Genomic DNA, 19,908 nt, shown 5'->3' with positions numbered 1-19,908 from the left:
AATTATTTTGAAGTATATTTCTTTATCATAATAGTTTGTTCAAATGAGCAAAATTTGCCGGCAATATTCGGCAGCAAAAAAAAAGAAGAAAAGTACCATGTGATTATGTATTAGCGCACATTTTGTAGCCTGTGTGCATAACAGGAAAAAAACGTCACACAGTTAGGTATAGGGCTTTATTCATTTAATTTATTAAGATGCTACATAGTCCAACCAGGTTGGGTTGTTTTTATACACCAGAGAGACTACTTGACTAGGAATATTAATCTTCTTAGATAGACGTATTTATTTATTTATATACATACAAAACAGTTTCTTGACTGCTTACATTGATCACGGTGATGGTCAGAGACTCCAGGACAGGTCAGTGTAGTGTGTTTTACAACCAGGCCTGGATCGATTAGTATTTACATGTAATTATCTTTGTTTGATTAATCCTTCTTGGAGTACCAAATCGGTGGAGTTTGCGGTGTCGGGGGCAGCGGAAAAAGTCAAATTTTCAGTGACATAAATGAACATTCTGGTGTTTGGAAGTATCTTTGTTGTGTAAAATGTTCTGATTCTCCAACCAGGACACACTAAACAAGAACAATTTTCTGCAAGTACTATATGACCCAGGTCTGATAACCCAAAATGGGTTTAGCTCAGCTCTGCTCTGCCCTCCCTCGAAGGAGCAAGTCATCCTCAACCCAACAACTCTATAGAGATACAGTAGGAACACACGCTTATGTTTAGTTTCATCTCTCGCCCATCAGTCAGATCCACTTGTCTTCCACTCAACTCCAGGAAAAAAATGGAGGATTTTTGTCATTTTTCTTTCAGTTTTTTTTAGGGGAATGCACTCCTGCTTCTTTCTTAACTGTTCACACATTTTATGTGGACGCAGAGGGATAAAAATCTGACCAGCTGCTTCTTTTCTATCAAATAATGCAAAATAGAACGCCACCTTCCCTGCTTTTTACCCTCAGTATGCAAATTTGGAGATGAAACCGTTTTAGAATATGTTGTGTGTTTATTTTTGACGGTTCTGGAAACAGTACAATGTTATCATGTGGTCCCCCTCAAGGCTATATAGCTCGGCTGTATGCGTTCCCCCTTCACTTAAAAAAAAAAAAAAAAACCAACAAAAATAACAAAACAGCAGCATTTGTTTGCGGCAGGAAGATCAAAGAAGAGTAATTCTGAGCCTTAGTGCGTTAAGAATCAACACAACTTCAAATGCAGTGAGGTTATAACATTAATGAGCAACAGATAAATGCTTCACAAACACCCAAAAACTGAACACAGGCCTATAGCGGTGTGAAAAACAGAAGAAAAGCTCACCAGCAGAGGAGTGCTGGTACAGGCAGCTTAACACACACACACACACACACACAGCTCATCTGACATACATTTGCCCCAAACAATACAGAATGTCAACAAATGCATGGCTCAGTAAGAAAAAATGACAGAACAAAAACAAAAAAAACGTGGTGCTGTTGATAACCATTCGCTGTACATGCACCCTCTGCCTATTTGTGGGTTCTCAATATATGTATGCATGCTTTATGTGTGTATGTGCGTGTGTGTGTGTATATAATAATATATATATATATTTATATATATATATACCTTCATCTTGGCCTGAGAATAACTTGCCCCAACAGGTCACAAGGCAAGGCTTTTGTCTGGATTTACACAACTGATCTAATCCTCATTTCAGATAGCTACATTATTATGAAATGCTCCAACCCTAACAACAAAAAAATGACTTCATTTAAAATCTTAAAAATGGAACAAAACACAAAGGAGTATGGAAAAATAATCAGAAATGTAATTGTGCAAACCTACAGCCAAATGACATTATTATCACCGTTTAAAAAAAAAGAAGGAAAAAAAGAAGTAATTAAATTAGATTGAAAAGCCCAGATGCAACACTCTGTGTGAATGCATGCAATCAAACATTCCCACTGTGACAACCGGGGATGTGGTGAACAGTGAGTGACAGGTGATGGGAATAAGGTAAAGTGAAAAACAAAAGGGCACAGAGGAAATAAAACCCCGACGGTATAGTGTTTCATACATGTTTCGAGGTTATTCTACAATCAAACACGAGCCGATTTTACAACCCTCTGATTGGAGGAGACAGTTTGATAGCCCTGTGTGTAACCCCGACTGTGTGGATCATCTCTCTGGTAAATCCCTTCCTTAAAGGAGGCTTCGCTGGAAGGAACACCTGGACACACTGTACAGTGGGGGCGATTACGAATTCAAATACGTTGGCTGTGGCCTCTGTCCTTTCGAAAAAGAAACAACAATACACTAAAAGGACATTCGTACAGTTGCAAACGGACTCGCCAGTGTTCGAAAATCCACTGATTCACTAGCATTAAATCATGTATCCAACAACCTCACGCACAGAACCAGTCGTCTGTGTCCATGAAACTTTGGGAAGAGGGCCAGCATGAGTATGTGATGATTACGTAGAGGCAAGACCTGTAACGGTAGGTTTTTTTTCATTAGATGATGAGTCGTTTTTTTTTTTTTAATCTTTGTCTCATACATTACCTTTTGAAATATTTTTTTTACATAAATGAGACTGAATCAAAACTAGTACCACCCCCCACCCAGCAGATATGGCATTTCTCATCCAAAATCCCAGATCCCGTGTTTGTTTTCATCCCCCGAAAGCATGCTGCGGCCGACCGAACTGCGCTGCGCTCTATAAGACTAACTTGCCGACAATGACGCCCATCACGAAGAAGAGCATGATGAGAGCCACCGTGCGGGCGCTCAACCCTTCCTCTCTCTTCATGCCGACTGAGGCGTGCTGAGATGACATGACGTTACTCTTCTTCATCCGCAGGCCATCATCCTCCTGGGAGGGGAAGGAAAAAAAAAAAAAAAAACAGGAGTGAGGAGGGTAAAAGAAATAAATGCGAAATGATGAAAGGAAGTTTGTGGGAAGAAGATGAGGGGAAGTGGTGGTGGGAGAGTGAAATAAAGAAAAGGAATTTGGAAACGAGAGAAAAAAAGAAATTAACTCAACAAGGGTTTGAGACACAGTCAGTTTGTCAATCAGTCAATAACATAGGATAGTATTTATTTATTAGCTCGAAGAAATAGGATCTGCTTAAATCTTCATCTGACCCGATCCCCACAGGAACGCAGAAGGCGCCAGGCTTTAACACACTTCATTTCCCAGCAGCGGGTGGGGGGGCTCTCTGTTAGTTTAATCTCAGCCGCAGGAGCAGCCAACAGTCGTTCTGCCTCTGGCAAGAACTTAAAGGGGTGGAGGTGGCGGTGTTTGAAGGGAAGGACCGCTCTTTGTTGGCCGTCTGTGGCGTGTGTGTGAGTGACTCATTTCCAACCAAACCTTTGCAAACCCAATTTTAAACCTTACTTCATTGATAGCTGTGATAGATGGCATACTCATTGATTTGCAAAATTGCCTTGCAAGCTTTGAATCCTGAGGTCTGCTGCTGATTATAGATGTGAGCTGTTGTACTTAGAAAACCTTAATCTTGAGTTACTGTCTTTCTTTTAAAAAAAATTAAAAAAATACAAAATACAGAAAAGGGTGGAGAGCACCACTTTGTGTGACTCAACACTTCCACTTAAAAGATTATCTGGATTGTGAACGTCAATCAGTACAAAAATAATCAAGAAAGACAACAATCCGTAACAATCCTGATAATTGGTTGATTAAGACTTAAGTCTTGAACCAATAATGCAAAAAATGCTGGTTTTCGAGACAATATACTGTATATAAACACATTTTAATATGACACTCTGGGCTCTGGGAAAATGCAGTATAGAGTCCTTTTTGCCCAAGAACACTTTGAAAAGTGGAGCTGTGGATCAAACTGCCAACCCTGTGATTAGAGGACGACCCGGTCTAGCCCCTGGGCCACAGCCAAAATGATGTTTTTATGAAATATAATATTATGCTTTCGGGAAGACGAGCAGTGGCACTCATCATCGCACAGCAAAGGCCACATAGTTTATGAGTGAGGCAGTTGTTTAAATCATTCTTTAACCCTGATTAAATGATGTGATCCGTCAGGTTTGTATTGACCAGCTGGACTCACTGCCTCTGCTGACTGATTTCCTTGGGGAAACCCTGTGCACCCCATATTATCTGTGAGCCTGAGATTACTTAGGAAAGACCTGTGTCTTCACTGTCTTGGAAACAGAGCAAAATGAAACGCAGAAAAATGAACCGACTGGTCCTCGAGTCATCTTACTCACTCTGATCTGTTTGTTTTCTTCCCGTAGCCTCTGAGCCTCCATCTGCAGCATCTTACACTCCTCCATGATCTTCTTCACCTCCCCGTCATCGAGATTGGAGCTACTTGACTTCATAGTCAGCGTGGAGGACTCTGACTTCAGCAAGTTGGACGACATCATCTTGTTGGACTCCGTGTCGTGCTGTAAGTGGGTTACAGAGGGACAAGTTAAAATGCAATAAGTTGATTGTTGCTGCTAAAATGTTTCCATGGTGATTCTGACTGATGACTTGGCTGGCACATGGGTACAACTTGTGTTTACATTTGGGATCTTGCACACTGTAGGCGTGCAGGAAAAAAAAACCATAAGTGGATCAAGCTGGTTTCTATCAGTATTATCTTTGGTGCGCAGTGTTGACTGGGAGCCATGCGTATGTTTTGCACTCCTCATAATGAACTGAAAACAACTACCGCGGGTCCTTTTTCCCTTCCAGTGTTCATGAAGCCAGAAGACTCGGCTCATACCATGACGAAATCATTTCTCTACAGCTGAGAGGAACCACAACAATAATAAACTAAAAGAGGAACGCTACAAATTTCACTGCGATGCTAGAGGTAAAAAAAAAAAAAAAAAAAAGGCAAGACAGAGGAGTAGGCAGGTGAAGCACAGGAGTAAAGAGGTGAGAAAGTGGAAAACAACAATAATAATAATCCCCCCCCCCCCACACACACACACACAAAACGGCCAAAGTAAACAAATATTGTACTGTTAAGAAAGAAGCAAGAAAGGACATTATTCTGTTATATTTGGCAAGAACCAGCAGCTTGATTGACAATAAATTACTTCCTGACTATTAAAAATACATTGTTGCACACTGTTTAGGCAAAGTAAAAAGTAATGATAAGACGCAATGAGACCTATAATTCTGTTTGCTTGATACCACATCTGCGGAGACAAAGAAAAGTTCCAAGGTAAGGCAAAGAGAAAAGCACGTCTGCTCACCGTTTTTTCGTTCTCCGCTGGCATCTCAAAAACACACCTCAGCTTAGAGTCCATCAGATCATCTGGTTTAGCCTCCCTCCACTAGATACACAACCAACCAAAAGAAAGAAAGCTTTTAATGCAACATGGTGTGAAGCATCCAAAACAACAGCAACATCTTTCTGGTGTGTCTGATAAAGCGTCTAAGGTGTTTGCTGCAGACCAGTACAACAATGAAATAGTATTAGGAACAAAAGGCACATAAAGTATAATGGTCTGACATATAAAAGCAGGAGCAGCAGAGGGAGTGTAAAGATGTATTTGCTGATTAAAGTTTACAGGAGAACAAAAAGAGAAAAGAAAACAAGATGTCAATGTTTTGTCTTTTATTTCTAATTGGAGAAATTGAGTTATTTTTTATTTCTCCCTTCTTTAGTCATTTTGTAACTCTATAAAAACATTTCAGACTTGGTTATGATGAAGACCTAAGTAAATAAATGATTTTGATATACAGTCTAGATATCTTTTACTTCAAAGAAATACTGGATGGATTTCAAAGAAAGAATAAATAACTACAGAAATAGGTGAAACTTGTTGATACAGTGTCTAAGAGGATTAAAGTGGGAGTTTAAATATTAGGTTCATGAACTCTATGTCTCCAGGAAAAATAGCATTGTATTTATTAATTTAGCACCAATATGTCTTTTTATCTTTGAAAGAACCCAGATGAAGTCATTTCTATTTGATCAACTCATTTTTATGTGTTATTCCAATGATTCACCAATTCCTGTGCCTATTTTCCTGGTTTAAGAAAAGCATTAATTTGGGTTGAGTATGATAGTAAGTTTAGTTTTATGAACATGTATTAGATTCAGACGGGTAGTTTAATTCACGTTGGGCCTGATCTACTAAGGTCTCAAATAAAGGGTACAAAGTTGCATGTTTTTACCCAAATTTTGCACATTTATTTTGCACCCGTTTTGCGGGTGATTTACGAAGAGTAATTGCGTCTTTGATATCAGGTGCAAATCGCTCTATTTTAATGAGGTGTTTGCGCGTGTTAAAGTGATTCCAGCCGTTCTGACGGAACGACCGCAAAAGCAAAAGGAAATCTGATCCCATTGAAATGAATAAATACCCTTTAAATATAACAAGAACAAAACGCTATGTGGGAGATTATCAGCGAGGAAGATGGCAAGATATTAGGCGAAAAAACTGTTTATAATAAAACGTCGGCTAATAAAAGAGGAGGGACGGTGGATGAGATGCTTCTAACAAACACCGATCAGCAGGTCCAATTCTTTATTTGATGAGCAGGTGAATTAGTTTCATTCAGTGCCTCGCGAGTGCTCGTGAACTTTATGAAGCTACCCGTGAATTCTGCGGGACACATTCAGGACCTGTGACAGCTCACCTGAATAACGGGACTGGGTGGAATATTCCTGCAGTCATACGCTGGGGCAATAAAATGCTGAGTCGTAAGAAGTTTATTAATTGCTGGTAGCCTATTTTGTGGCTCCTTGTTGTTGGCTGTCAATCATCATTCAGTTTATTAAATAACTCAGAAATGCCATCGCTGAACAGACGATATGTCTGAATAATTTATTCCTCTGACATCACAAAAATGTTTCCACGGGTGTAAAACCACGTTCTTCTCACTACAACAAGAGCTTCCGTCTCTCCAGATGTGCACATCTGATAAACAAATGCCTTTCAGTCGTACTAAAATAGACATCAAACACTTCTCCTATTTCTATTTTCAGGTTTAGTAAATATCATTGCAGGTGCTAAATGTATGTATTTGCATTTCCCCTCGCAGTATTTTTCACGTTCAAGCAGAAACACCCAATATTACATATGTATTCAGGCAAACATGCCAAATGGACGACGCGTGCTAAATTGCACATTTGAAAGACGCAATCTTCACTGCACGTCGTTAGTAGATCAGCTCGGACATTTGTTTGTGTGTTCTGAAGTTTGCACATTTACACACGCAGACCTTTAGTAAATCAGGCCCTTTATGTTAATACCAGTCAGCCCTTTTTACAGTACATTTATTTAGAAATAATTGTTTTAGGTCATAATTATATATGCATGTTTTGTTTATCATAAATTGCTCACCTTAGTTGAATTCTTTTCCAGAACATTAGTGCTTATAAGACTCTCCAAGGGGTCAAACATACATTTGGCAATCCTCCTGCAGCTTCAAAACGGGTAGCAAAATCTTAATGTTGAAAATCCCTCAAACAAGCTGCTAATCCCGAATTAATGAGTTTAAATCTCATATACAATGGAGTAAAACTCATTTTGGAAAAAAATAAAAATAAAAAATTGGATAATAAGGTCAAAACAAGTTGTGTGACTATCACTCTCTTTTGTACTAATTTCTTTAATACTCATTCAGACAGAATGGACAGAAATTGGCCACCAGGAGGACTTCGGTCTCTCTGTGTTGCGCTCCTCTTACAGCCCCACCTCAAAAACCTGCTTTCAGGTCTAACCACTGTTGCAGTCACAGTCTAGCACAGTAACCGTTTCGAGGTCAGGCTCGGCCTCAGAACAGCGTCTCCTTTGTGACGGTCGCTCAGGTGGACAGAGTACATCTTCATATGTGTCACTACATCACGCCAAATTCTCAAGATGTTTGCTGGCACGTTAATAATGATTTACTGTACACGTGTTGGCCTGTGATTGAGAAGCCGGCTCTTAGACCACACAGACTGTTGTGACTAAACTATACTGAGTGTCATTTTTTATTGTTGCGTGTCAGCTCTGCTACACAGGCTCGAATCCAGGCCGGGATAAACAGATCGACTGATTGTTTCCTTACAATGAAATCCAATTCAATTATTATCTGTGCGACTGAGGAAAGTGTTAATCATTGTGTGTGAGAGTATGAGAGACTGGGATGCATCTGTGCTCTAAGGCATCTTATGTACACAGAAAGACACACGCTGATAATGATTTTACAAAACATGAGACACACTCACCACTCCCTCCATGTCGGTCATGTCAGGAGGTGCTAGCAGGGACTGGACCATGAACTTGTGTTTGCTCTTCTCGTTCGGATCATATTCAAACGGCTGCAACATAACTGAAATATAAAATAGGAGTCAATGTCAGCACTGGAGGGAAAATATTTATCGTCAAGAAAGATTTTCAGTGCTAAAAAAGCAAAGCAAAACTGTGATGTTCTGAAAGGATTGTTAAAATGGCTTATGACTTGGAGCTCCGAGGGCTCTTTGTGCCTATTTTTGGTGAAAATGTTTTAGGAAAAAAAACCTTCTTGGGAGGTGCAGCTCACATTTCACACATACATGTATCGGCAGCAAAGACAGGACATAATACATTTGATCTTACAAGACCTAATTTTGAAATGCAACCGGTACTGAAAACTTGATGTGGAAATTTAACTGCCACTGTTTTTTAAAGCACTGAAATATTTTCCATAAAAATAAGTCTGTCTGAACCTGTGGTTGAATTTACCTCTTAAAAAGGAAAATCTGCATAAAATAGAGAAAGCACAAGCATAATTGGTGCCTGGATGGTTTGTGTTTTTCCTTTTGAACTTTGATTATTCCTCCTGAACTAAGATAATTATGATCATCTTGTTTTGTTATAATACCCTCAGTTTTATTTCCCCATTTTTCAATCTTTATCGTCACGTTCCCTCCTCAGGTGAGTCTGGAAAACACATCAAACAAAGCATCTGCAGAAACAGCAGCAGACAGGTAGGAACACAGAACGATTTGTGGGCTCTGCAATAAAAAAAATGTGATGTCCCAAATACACTTACAAATGCCAACTATAAAATGCCTATTTCTTCTTTGTCAGCAACTTTCCATTTATTTCCCTTCCTCAACTTGTGTGTTCACTCCTTGGATTAAAGAGGAATTAGTGAGTATCAAATAGCCATGTATTTGTCAGACTGTAAACTAGGAACTTCACGTCTTCAAGGCCCAGGGCTTGTCCTCGCTGCTCGGAAAAAGATGATTTATTTCTATGTTCGTGTAGCCATGATGGTGAAACGCTGACAGATCTAGAAATACCCCAGGGGGTAATCTTTCTAACAGTTTCTTCCCCGTCTCTTTTTTCTTAATATTACATATAGCTCTAACAAAAAGCAGGTGTGGAGTTGGAATACTACTCTAACCCATCACCACATCAGTCCTCTTAGTCAGTGATGTGTTATTTGATGTCATTCCAATGACTGAAAAGGTATTTTAAGGCTGTAACAATGATTTATAATGATCACTTTCTTGTGTTCACGCAGGGGTCTGAAGGATGAAAACAGGTATTGATGGCTGATCTTTTCCTCCTGTGACTGCAGGTTTTAAATCAGAATGTAATCAAAAGACATGTTTTGATTTCGGTAGCTACTATATCTTCAATGCCTTGCACAATTCTTTGGTTTTCACTAAAAACAAACGGACTAATTTCAAAGCCGGTGCAGCTATCAGGATGGTTTTCATATATGGCACATGTCAATTCTCCCCAGAGTAGAAAACCTCAGAGATGTAGTGCACCATTACAGCAATCAGTGTAGTTCAATATCGCAAATCAGAAACAGACGGCATGAACAGATTGAGAACGTCCTGTTTCAGTCAGACCCAATTTGCGCAGCCATCTACCTTAGGTCCATGGGGACAATATCAGAAAATTGAGGAAGGAAAGCATGTAAGTTCTCTGAGCAACACTGCATAACATTAAAAGGCCCTGAGCCAAAGCTTGAGATGGAAAAAGCACAGCAAACATATGGAGGGGAAAAAGTGATTGAAATCATTTTTGATCTACAGCCTTTAAACACACCTTTACAAAAGAGCTACTTCTGCTAATGGCATGATTTAGTAGTCTTACATCACGCTGGGCAATTCTTTATAAAACTCTCAGAGGCTAATTGTAGTCAACACGGTCAAGCAGGATGGTAATTGCCTGCCTGTTTGTCGATGATGAATGGAACCATTAGAGGGGTGAGGAGGGAGGTAAAAAAAACTTTCCTTTCCTTTCACTAATTAATTGTGTCCCGTGAGAAAAGATGCTCACAACAGAAATAACAGTAACTGTTTCCTCTTGAAGTGCTTACAGAGATCGACACATGGCTTCTGTAGAAAAAGTATTATTATACGGGCTGTGGAGGTTTATCTATAGCAGGATTTACGTTAAGCTGCTAAAAACACATTTGTTTTATCATCAATTCCTAGAGCCCAGGGTGGTGACTACGAATGCCTTGTTTTATCCAATCAACAGTCAAGTTGATTTATTCCACCTACAACTATATAAAAACAGCAGAAAACCAGCAAATCATGACATTGATAATCAAGAATGTTGTGGTTCAATTTTGCATTATCTCTCAGCTTTATTATATTCACAGCTAAATCCAAGACAAAACCATGGCGTCTCAATAAAGAAAAAATAACCAGCCAAATAATGTGCCTTGCTTTTCCATTTTCCAAGTATTATGTCAGTCAGTTTCAGTAAAAGTATAAAAGTTAAAGACTTCCCTGAACCATTCGAAGTGGATTCTCTGCAGAATGTAACAGAAAACAAAAGCTGTGTTTGACAGACAAACAGATGTTGTGCCAGAAAGCCAAATATAACGTCTCAATTTAATAACCAAAGCACTGCACTGATCAAGAAATGCTGAACAAGATACCAGGCGAATTCAACAACCTTACGGCACCACGTAACATGAAACGAGGTGATATGACACGCGATACCACAAGTCTCTTTGCTACACCCCTATCTATAACAGCAACCGTCACACCCACTCAGAGCAGCCTGATACGTAATAGGGTGCTCCCTGGCCACTTTTTTCACTATTACTCAACACAAAACCCTGGTCAAAGATCAGCAAACCAACTGAGACAATACAGTGTAGCGTGGGAGCGAGAGGGAGAGTGAAGCCACGCCCACTTATGGAGATACAAGCCTCGAGGGAAAAGTCACCAGGACGTAAGAGCAAACTCCAATAAAACGTATTCATATTCAGACTTCTCAGGGTAGCAGGTTCTCACACTCCTGCTTGTGCTCTCGTCTGTCTTCTTTGATATGATTCAAAAGAAAGAAAGTACTGGCAAAAGTTCACCAGACCTATTTCAGGGTGAGACATAACTCACAAGTCAACAGCACTTCAATCCACTACACATTTAAAAGGAATCGGCAACCACTTACAGGTCGAGTTTTGCTATAAGAATCTCATTGGTGGGTAGAAAAATAACTGTGGTTTATGAATATGACAAAATATGCTAATGTGTGGCTTTTGAGCAGAAACGGTGCATGAATATGGACTCTGATGTCAGTTAAGACATGAGACTCGGTTTCTTTTACACAGGGGATGAGTGTGAGGACAAGCTAATGAAGAAGGTCCAAGCTTGTTATATTTTTTTTTTTTTTTGCAGGAAGATATTCTGCTCTCTGCCCTTCCTGGTATGTTCACATGACCAAACTATGCCAGACAAACTTCTGACATATTCCCACAATAAGCTCAGTATTTGTGGACACAAGGATTTTTGAAACATTCTGCCACATATTTTTCCACTGGATGCTGCTACATAACACCAAATCAAGCTCAGCAACATTCCTGTGGTCACGGCTACATTCAAAATATACAGTTACAGCAGAGTTGAGCTTCAAAAGCACTGCGTGTATCCTCTGCTAAGCCAGCAAATGACACATCATGGGTTCGTAGGTATCCAGTGGCAGACGGTTCTCTCTCGCCCCGATGCCTGTGGACGTCTGTTCTGCTTTTGTGTCGCTTTGTTCGAAATTAGAGAACAGAAATTGGAGCCGATTGCAACATGTAACAGATCCGATACGATCTTTCTAGACAGGCGCTGTTCTGTCGATGGGTGATGCCGACGAAACATACTTTGGTCTTAACATCGCAATACCGATGTTGTTGTGTTATTTTGGGAAAGTCCAGTTGTGCTTGCAGAATGTCTTTACGCGAGAATGTTTTTTTTTTTTTTATTAGTAACGCTCAAGAAAACAGAAATAGTATTGAGGACGACAAGGTGTGACAGTGACTCAGCAACAGGTAGTGGAGTGGTACACTTTTATTTCATCTTTTGACAGATTAAGAGTATTTAAAAAAAAAAAAAAAAAAAGAAAAGAAGAGTAAAGTTCTGTATCTTTACATTACGTTAGGATTCTACCAGAAAAAGCCACGTAAAAGATGTCTGGATTAGTGTCTGCATTGTGTACAACAATGTTGTGATAGTATTTTAGTATAGTTCACTGAATGATTCTAATGACTTCAGCATTAAGTGGTTTTGCGTGCAAAATCGAAAAGGAGTGGAAACCGCGCTGGCACAAACCAGCACTGGGTTGTTCTGGTTGGGAGTGCAGCCAGCAATTAAGATGTAAAACTAACAGGGGAGTGATGAGATGTCAGTGCTCTACACACCAAAAAATAAATAAGATCATCAATGCGACTTTAACTTCGGTGTGTAGGACCTCCTCATCACAAGTTAAAAAGCCACATTTCCTTCGTTACAAGATACCACAACTCATTGTTATCTTGTTAAATATAATGCTTTGATAATAGTACGAAAGCTTGAGTACTTCCTAAAGACAACAACAGAAAGTGGTTACAGAGCAGGCGGATACATTTTGCAATGGGACTACACTCTCAGAATAGCGATCTCATTTTGAGACTCAAATCTGTGACTCCTTTCAACCTAATAAAGGTGATAAATGATGTCAACTGACAGAATGGACTCAGTTGGTTGGTCGCCCGCTGCTGACTCCCGGCACCGGTCACACCGTTTTTTTGCACTTGTTGACACCAGATAGAGCAGTTTGTAAAATGAGTACGTGGCTGTAAATGGCAGAGGTGGCATGGTGTGGAAACATTAGCTGTACCTGTCTCCCTCAAACCGCATGACTAGGAAGGAGTGAGGCCAACCGAAGAGGGACTGTGCCGCGGGAACGAGGAGAGGCTTTGCAAAGGGAGACGACACGTATGTTCAAAAAAGTTTTACGATGCTACAGGAATAACAGTTTACCTTCCTCACATACCATATACTTCTTTTGTTTAAATAAAGATACAAGAACATAGTCATAGATATTCAGATATTTATTCTCACAAATCACTGCTTTAGTGACTATTGCAACTAATGAATAGTATATTTATCATAGTCTATATCTTCTCAGCCATAACAACAAATATCGATCACAACCTATTAGAAAGGAATACAGTGATACATCAAAGTCCTCAATATTTGTGAAGCTGTAAAGAATTTATTAAGTATTTAATGCTATAAAATATAAAAAGATAAATGACCTTAGATGTCAAATTAATTTTCAGGTGGTTGACAGCGGTCGCTACCGTCAGTACGTAAGTAATAATAAAGTACCTGGCAGGCAACTTTTAATGGCCCCAACTAACTATTTCCTCGGTCCTTACCTGAGACGTTGATTGAGGTGCCTGCATCAATGATCCCACTGTTTGGCCGCACGCAGTATCGGCGCGGCGCTGTCGTCTTCACCTTAAAACAGACATTCCTGTCTGTCGGGTTGGAGAGTTTTAGATTTGTGGTGACCACGTCTGAGAATGGACCTGCGAAGAAGATTAACACAACAGAAACTTGGTCAGTTCAGAAAAACGTCTTTTTGTTCGTAGGCAATCTTAATTTCAGTAGTTGTTAAACGACTGTTGAGGCAATGAATACAAAAACTAAACAACACAAGTCACCTTAAATGGCAACAAAACAGTTACACCAACTAAAATCCATTTTACTTTTGATGTTTGATGCCAAAGACACTACGATAAGTTATATATACTATAAGTTATCTCACACACCACGGACATACACTTCTACATGACATACTTCACTTAGATTGTTCGAATGCCAAATGGCATGAACCGAGACTGTAGCAGAATAACACCGTGACTGGCACACAAACTCAAACAAGCCGAGATGTATGCAGTGAGAAAGTCACGTATAAATCAAAATAAATGGGTCAACTGATCGAGATACATTAAAATGCAAATCCATCATATGCTGTTTCAAAGAAAGCACCAGTTTGTGGTTAAATACCGATTAAAAAGAGCAGAAAAAGGGCACACAGCTCTTTATGTAGAATCAAAAGAAAATACTAATATTTAAACATCATGTACACGAACATGTCAAGGAAGAAGGAAGTACATATAAAGCAGAAGCAAGGTATTTTGACCTTTTTTAAACAGAGAGAATATTAAAATAAATTAGCTTACTGAATATGAGTGGGTAAAGCCTATTAAAATATGTAACATATATGTAAACACAATTAAATGTGGTCTATCAAAATTGAACTGGCTTTTGTGACTTTATTTATACAGTAATAAATATCAACTACCGTTCATCCACATACTTTCTGTATTTGACCTGACATTTGGAAAAACAGGGTTTTACTGCCAATTCAACTGATGCAAGCTTTGAATGTTTGACTGACAGCTGTCCTTAAGATAAATAAGCCAAGTCTGCTATTCATAGTTATTCATCCTAAAACCCAAAACATTGTGTCTCAGTAACACAGAGACTTTTTCTTCTAACATGACTCTCTAGATTGATGTCAACAACTGATTTCTACACTGTCCTCTTGATTAAGAAAAACAATTATATCAATTTATGAAACCTTTTAAGAGTAAACAATGTGTGCATCACAGAGTAGCTGGTGCAGTTTGGCTTCAGCTAATTACAGCTATCATTGCAGATGCAGGGCACATCTCTGAAGCTCTTACAAGGCCAGCTGCATTAAGCTCCACAGATTTGTCAATATTGCAAAAAAACCTCCAGGACATAACCCCAACAAAACAACACTGTGCCAAATCTACAAAGTAAACAAAGGCAAAGTCAAACAGGCTTAAGAAACAGTAACAGCGTATTCAGTCCAAATATCAGGCGAACAGTTAATGGGTTGACAATCAATCAGTCCTGTAATCTTTGTAATTAATCAATTTAGCAGTGAAGTACATCCATCCACACATATCTCCATGTCGGGGTAGGTTTTAGGGTCACTTTTCTGGCTCTGGCACTCAATGTCTTGACCCCACCCCAATCATGGGAAACAGAGGGGCTATCAATGAGCACAGCAACAGACCTATTGAATCACTGCATAAAATACAAGCTATGTGCAGCAACTCTCAGCTGCAGAGGCACCAGATACTCATAAGTTACTGCCTTCACATGAAATATCCTTCACAGGAGCAAGCAGCATTTCAGTCTTTGATTCATCCTGAAATGATAAATGAAGCAAATACATTTCCACTTCAGTGTTAGGTTTTCTTTTTACTGTGCTGGTAATGACATTAACAGATAAGTGAAATCTGCTGCATGTTTAAGCTCTTGCATGAATACAGTATTACAAATGTCCTGTTATAAATGTAATAAAGCTAATGCATTGACCCTGAAAGTCCAGAGTCTAATGAGACTTCTTTGATGTTATCAGCACATTACACATATTATAGGGTGCACAGCAGCACAGAATCCACCCCGCTGAACAAAAATCCTTTTCTGTATAGCATTCGTGCCACCTGACAACACAACAGTAATTTCTTTATTCCTGTTATTTCTGGAAAAGGTTTCTTCAGAGACAAGACACTCCAGAAACTGTACTAAGGTCTAACTGGCAAGCGTTAGTCACTCTTGTGTTTTTACAGGACCTCTAGTGAGAGCAGAGCGAATTCATAGTTAAGTGAGGGGCAATGACGAATGAATGTATGACTTCCCAAACCAGAGGATACCGTGCCAATACCGCACACTGTACAGTCAGACTTACGGAAACCAATTTTACTTTTGGAACTTTACAGTATTGTTCAAATCCATTCAAAAATAAATTGATTTAAAAAAAAAAAAAAATTAACATCCGGTATATGAGGCTCAGGTTAAAAATGTCTTTGTAGACTATGTTTTCTGTCAAATTGCTGTCATAAAACTTGTTAATAACAAACACATAATAGTTATTGACCAGATAATATTTTAGGAGACAATCTACATTGGCTGACTTGGGTTTTGATGGTCTGGTGATATTTTTTTAAGCTGTAGTGGGGTTGAACACATAAAGGGACAACCCATGACTTGTTAAGTGCTGACTGTGAGACCAGCATTTGCTGACCAACTTCCAGTTAACTTGTGAGCTTACTCTACAATAACAAACCCAACAGATCAGACCCATTTTCTTGTAAAGTGTAGCTTTCTAATGAGACAACAAATTATCTGAGCAGCTATAATGGTGAGGATAAAGTTTGCAGTTGAGAGAAGCCCACTCACTCAACATGAAAACATGAAGCCATTTCAGAATTAGCACATACACCAGATTCAAGATAAAGTTTCAGCTCAGCAAACATCCAGAGCAACTGACACTTCCCTTCCCTGTTGAGCAAAGACAGAGAGGAAATTCAGACCCTCAGAAGCTTGGCTTGACATCTGAAGGCTTTTAATGAAAGGGACTCACGCCACTGACTACTGTACACCTGATCTACTACTTCCTGAAAGTTTCTCAGCGTAGCGTCCAACTCACGAAAACCACAAATGGCAGTAAAAAACTATTACAAGAATCTGATATTTGAATCTGTCGACTTTACAAAGTTGGATTTTATGTGAAGCAGATAAAGAGAGGGGAGTTTATGGTAAAGGCTTATTAATTATAACCTTTGATTAAGATATAAACTAATATCAATGAAGAAGTCCAGTCCACAGATGGTCTGAGTCACGGCCAAGTTGCTACAAACAGAACGACTCTCTATTTCCTGAGGTTTCACACCGCATGCCTACATTTTACTCGGCCATTAGTACGGGCTTGTGGTATTGAATAGTATACGAAGACATAGTTCCTTCTGGCTGTCTGATTAACAATGAAACATCAACACATTTTATGTACATGGCTATGCAGAATATTTAGGTTTGGGTTATTACCCATATAGTCATAAATAACTATCTTGATATAGATTATTCCCCTGTGCCATGGTTGTCCACAAGTTTAGGTAAAATTTATAAATAAGCTACACTGCACTGACAACCCTTTATTTTGATAAACACAATTGTTTTTCAGTCCTTTACATAAACTTTAATGGTGCTGTAAAGAGTCACAAGTAAACCAAAGGAATATTAATGGGTAATATTAATCTGAAAGTAGGACCAACAAGTGCAGTATTTAGTTGTGTTTGTTTTAATAACAATTGCTGGATTTTACAGCCTCCAGCAATGTGTCCACTCGAAAGAATTTAACCAATTTTAAAAATGTAAAATATATTGCTGGACAATTTATTACATTATTCGTGTCTTTAATAAGAAAATATTGACCTGACACTGAGCACTTGAGAGCCAGAAATGGCAGGGAAACTAGACAAGTAAAGATAATCGAACACATTCCCCACTTTGGCCCTTATTATGCCAGCTTTATTATTTAACAATCACTGGTTGTACAACCCTTACCGATGGTAAAAACCAAGCCTTAAAGATGTATTATCTGAACAAAATTTATCTTATCGCCTTTTGTAAAGTGGAAAGAGTACAAGTGTAATACTAAACGAAAAAATAACAGTGGAGGAGGGCAATATTGGGGCCTGATTCAGGTCTGTTTTGTCCATTATTTCCAAATGTCAGTTCCCATACTATATATATATAATTATTTTTTAATGCAAATAACAAGCGTGCAGTTTAAAAAAAAATTTACATGCTACTGCAATGTAATTACAGTGAATGACACACGTAAGAGAGATAACGGCTTACCTGCACATTTTAATGCAGATGATGTTACTTAAAACAGACAAAACTATAACCTGCTCATTTTCTCAGTCAATCTATTTATTTATTTATTTTTTTTTGGGGGGGAGGTTCTTTGAGCTTCACAAAACCAAACACCAATGAACTCAATGTATTTGGGAGATCTACAGGTTGGTTACAACCATCACTCCAGATCAGAGTCGACGTTTGACTGACCTTTAAACAACTACAAATGGTGAAATATTCGTTAGTTTCATAGTCCTGCATAGAAGGTGCAATTATTTTTAAAAAAAACCTGTGGTGGGAGTTTTGTAATCGTTTGCAAGAAAGGGTTCAACAGGAACATGTGTGTGTTTATGTAACATTATTTTGGGCCTAAAGCAAACGTGACAGCTGTACCGAGCTGTCTATTAAGGATTATAAAAGCCCAAACGATAAGGACAGAGGGCATATCAGACCAGCAGCCAAACGTATATTAAGCAGCAGAAGTTGTCCGGCTATTCTGTGAGCTGACCAAGTTATTAAATGACAGCTGGCCGGCCAACACAGCGAGACAACCAATCAGAGAGCGAAGCTAATGTTAGCTAGTCAGACATGCTCGGGATGTTGCAGGTTTTTTGTGTGTGTGTGTGTGCGATGAAAGGGGTTATGAATTAAGAAGGTTATACACGTTACCGCTTATTTAAAGCGATTGGTATTTTCGCCCCCCCCCCACTTCGTAGTCGTAAACTGCTTTAGATCCCGTTTCTGCAGAAGAACCGGCTAAAGCCCGCGGCTAGCTTAGCCACTGGAAGCTAATCCAGCCGAGCTGTCATTTTGACGCCGCCGTCCTTTTCCAACAACGGACGTGGTCTTTTTCAAACGAAAAGGTTTTATTGTCCAAACGTGTGGCACAGGTACACACCGGCTTACTAACGGTGCCGGTAGAGGCAGCTCTCTCCCCCCCTCTCCTCCCCTCCCTCCTCCTCCCGTCCACAGCCGGGGCCCTCCCCTCTTCTTACCTCGGAATTTCATTTCGTGCTGAGGCTCCAAGAGCAAAACCTGTTCCGGCCTGGCCATGTCCCAACAGCTGGAGCGGGGTTATCGCGCTGCAACCAGTTTCCCTGTCGGTTACCTCCGTGTTAGGAATAAGCGGTAGTTTTTTTTTTTTTTTGTGTTTGTTTTTTTTAATATATATATATATTTTTCCCCCCGTCCCCCTGGTCACTAGTGCTACTCGAGCTACTCACTGCTGTTGTGATGCAGCAGGAAGGGAGTGAGAGACAGCCCGGTGACGTCACTGCCCCTGCAAAGCCACCCGGAGGGGAGGGGGTGAGGGGGAGTAGGAGGAGGAGGAGGAGGGGGGCGATGGGTGATGCCGGGGTGCACCCAGGGCTTTTTTTGGGGGGGGGGGGGGGGGGGGGGGGAGCTGCCATCTCTGTGTTTGGGAAACCTGAACCTACCTGGAAAGGACGTGGCTAAAACATACAGTTTCTCATTTCAGCACAAAGAGTTCGACATCTAAGTTTACATCCTGTCAACCCTCAGAGCGGGAGGGGTGCTCAGACCCATCACCACAAGTTTAAATATTCTGCAGCATGTCCACTTTCTAGTCTGTTATTATTATTATTATTAAACTTCAGAGAAAATTAGGGCAATTAAAAACATACTAAAAACTGGTCTCTTGCGTTAATAATATGTCAGACAAATGTGGAGTGGAAAGTATATAGAAACAGTAACAAGTAAGACATTATAAAACACTTGTGAAAGCAGCCCAGTGATAAATTAATGTAATTGAAACCCTGGTGATGTGTGGTACTTTTAATTAATTTAATAAATCAATGTACCTGTCAGGTAAAAAAAAAAAAAACCTACAAAAATGTTGAGCACAGATACGATGTATAAATACTTAGTTGGAGACTGGGAAGTGTTTTGCCCTCTCAGCACTCCTCAAAGTTCAGTGAAAAGACTTCTGCCAGTCAAAGACACATCTCAAGTGTCATATTTATATATATAGCCAGGCAGCTGGCTG

At 39.6% G+C, this 19,908-nt stretch overlaps 1 protein-coding gene across 2 annotated transcripts in view; it reads right to left on the bottom strand.

Moving 5' to 3' along the window:
- vapb (VAMP (vesicle-associated membrane protein)-associated protein B and C) overlaps nt 1–19,094 on the bottom strand; it is an 80,722-nt gene extending 61,628 nt beyond the window's left edge. Inside the window, exons 1-6 of one of the 2 annotated variants that reach the window (XR_011310602.1) lie at nt 18,899–19,094; nt 13,598–13,750; nt 8,181–8,284; nt 5,212–5,292; nt 4,231–4,410; nt 1,360–2,857 (exon numbers count right to left, since the gene is read on the bottom strand). Coding sequence is in view for 1 of the 2 variants with exons in the window: in XM_069691097.1 (XP_069547198.1) it covers nt 2,702–2,857; nt 4,231–4,410; nt 5,212–5,292; nt 8,181–8,284; nt 13,598–13,750; nt 18,899–18,956 (732 nt within the window). In the remaining variant the exon portion in view is untranslated. Of the gene's footprint in view, nt 1–167; nt 2,858–4,230; nt 4,411–5,211; nt 5,293–8,180; nt 8,285–13,597; nt 13,751–18,898 lie in introns of those variants that run through there. The other variant, XM_069691097.1, reaches the window with a different exon arrangement.
- Between the last annotated feature and the right edge of the window lie 814 nt (nt 19,095–19,908).

This window comes from Brachyistius frenatus, unplaced genomic scaffold (genome assembly GCF_029030835.1).
Source record: "Brachyistius frenatus isolate BFR_SWC_R1_liver_20210118 unplaced genomic scaffold, ASM2903083v1 Contig_10, whole genome shotgun sequence".
Lineage (NCBI taxonomy): Eukaryota > Metazoa > Chordata > Actinopteri > Embiotocidae > Brachyistius > Brachyistius frenatus.
This window is presented reverse-complemented; position numbering and strand designations above follow the sequence as displayed.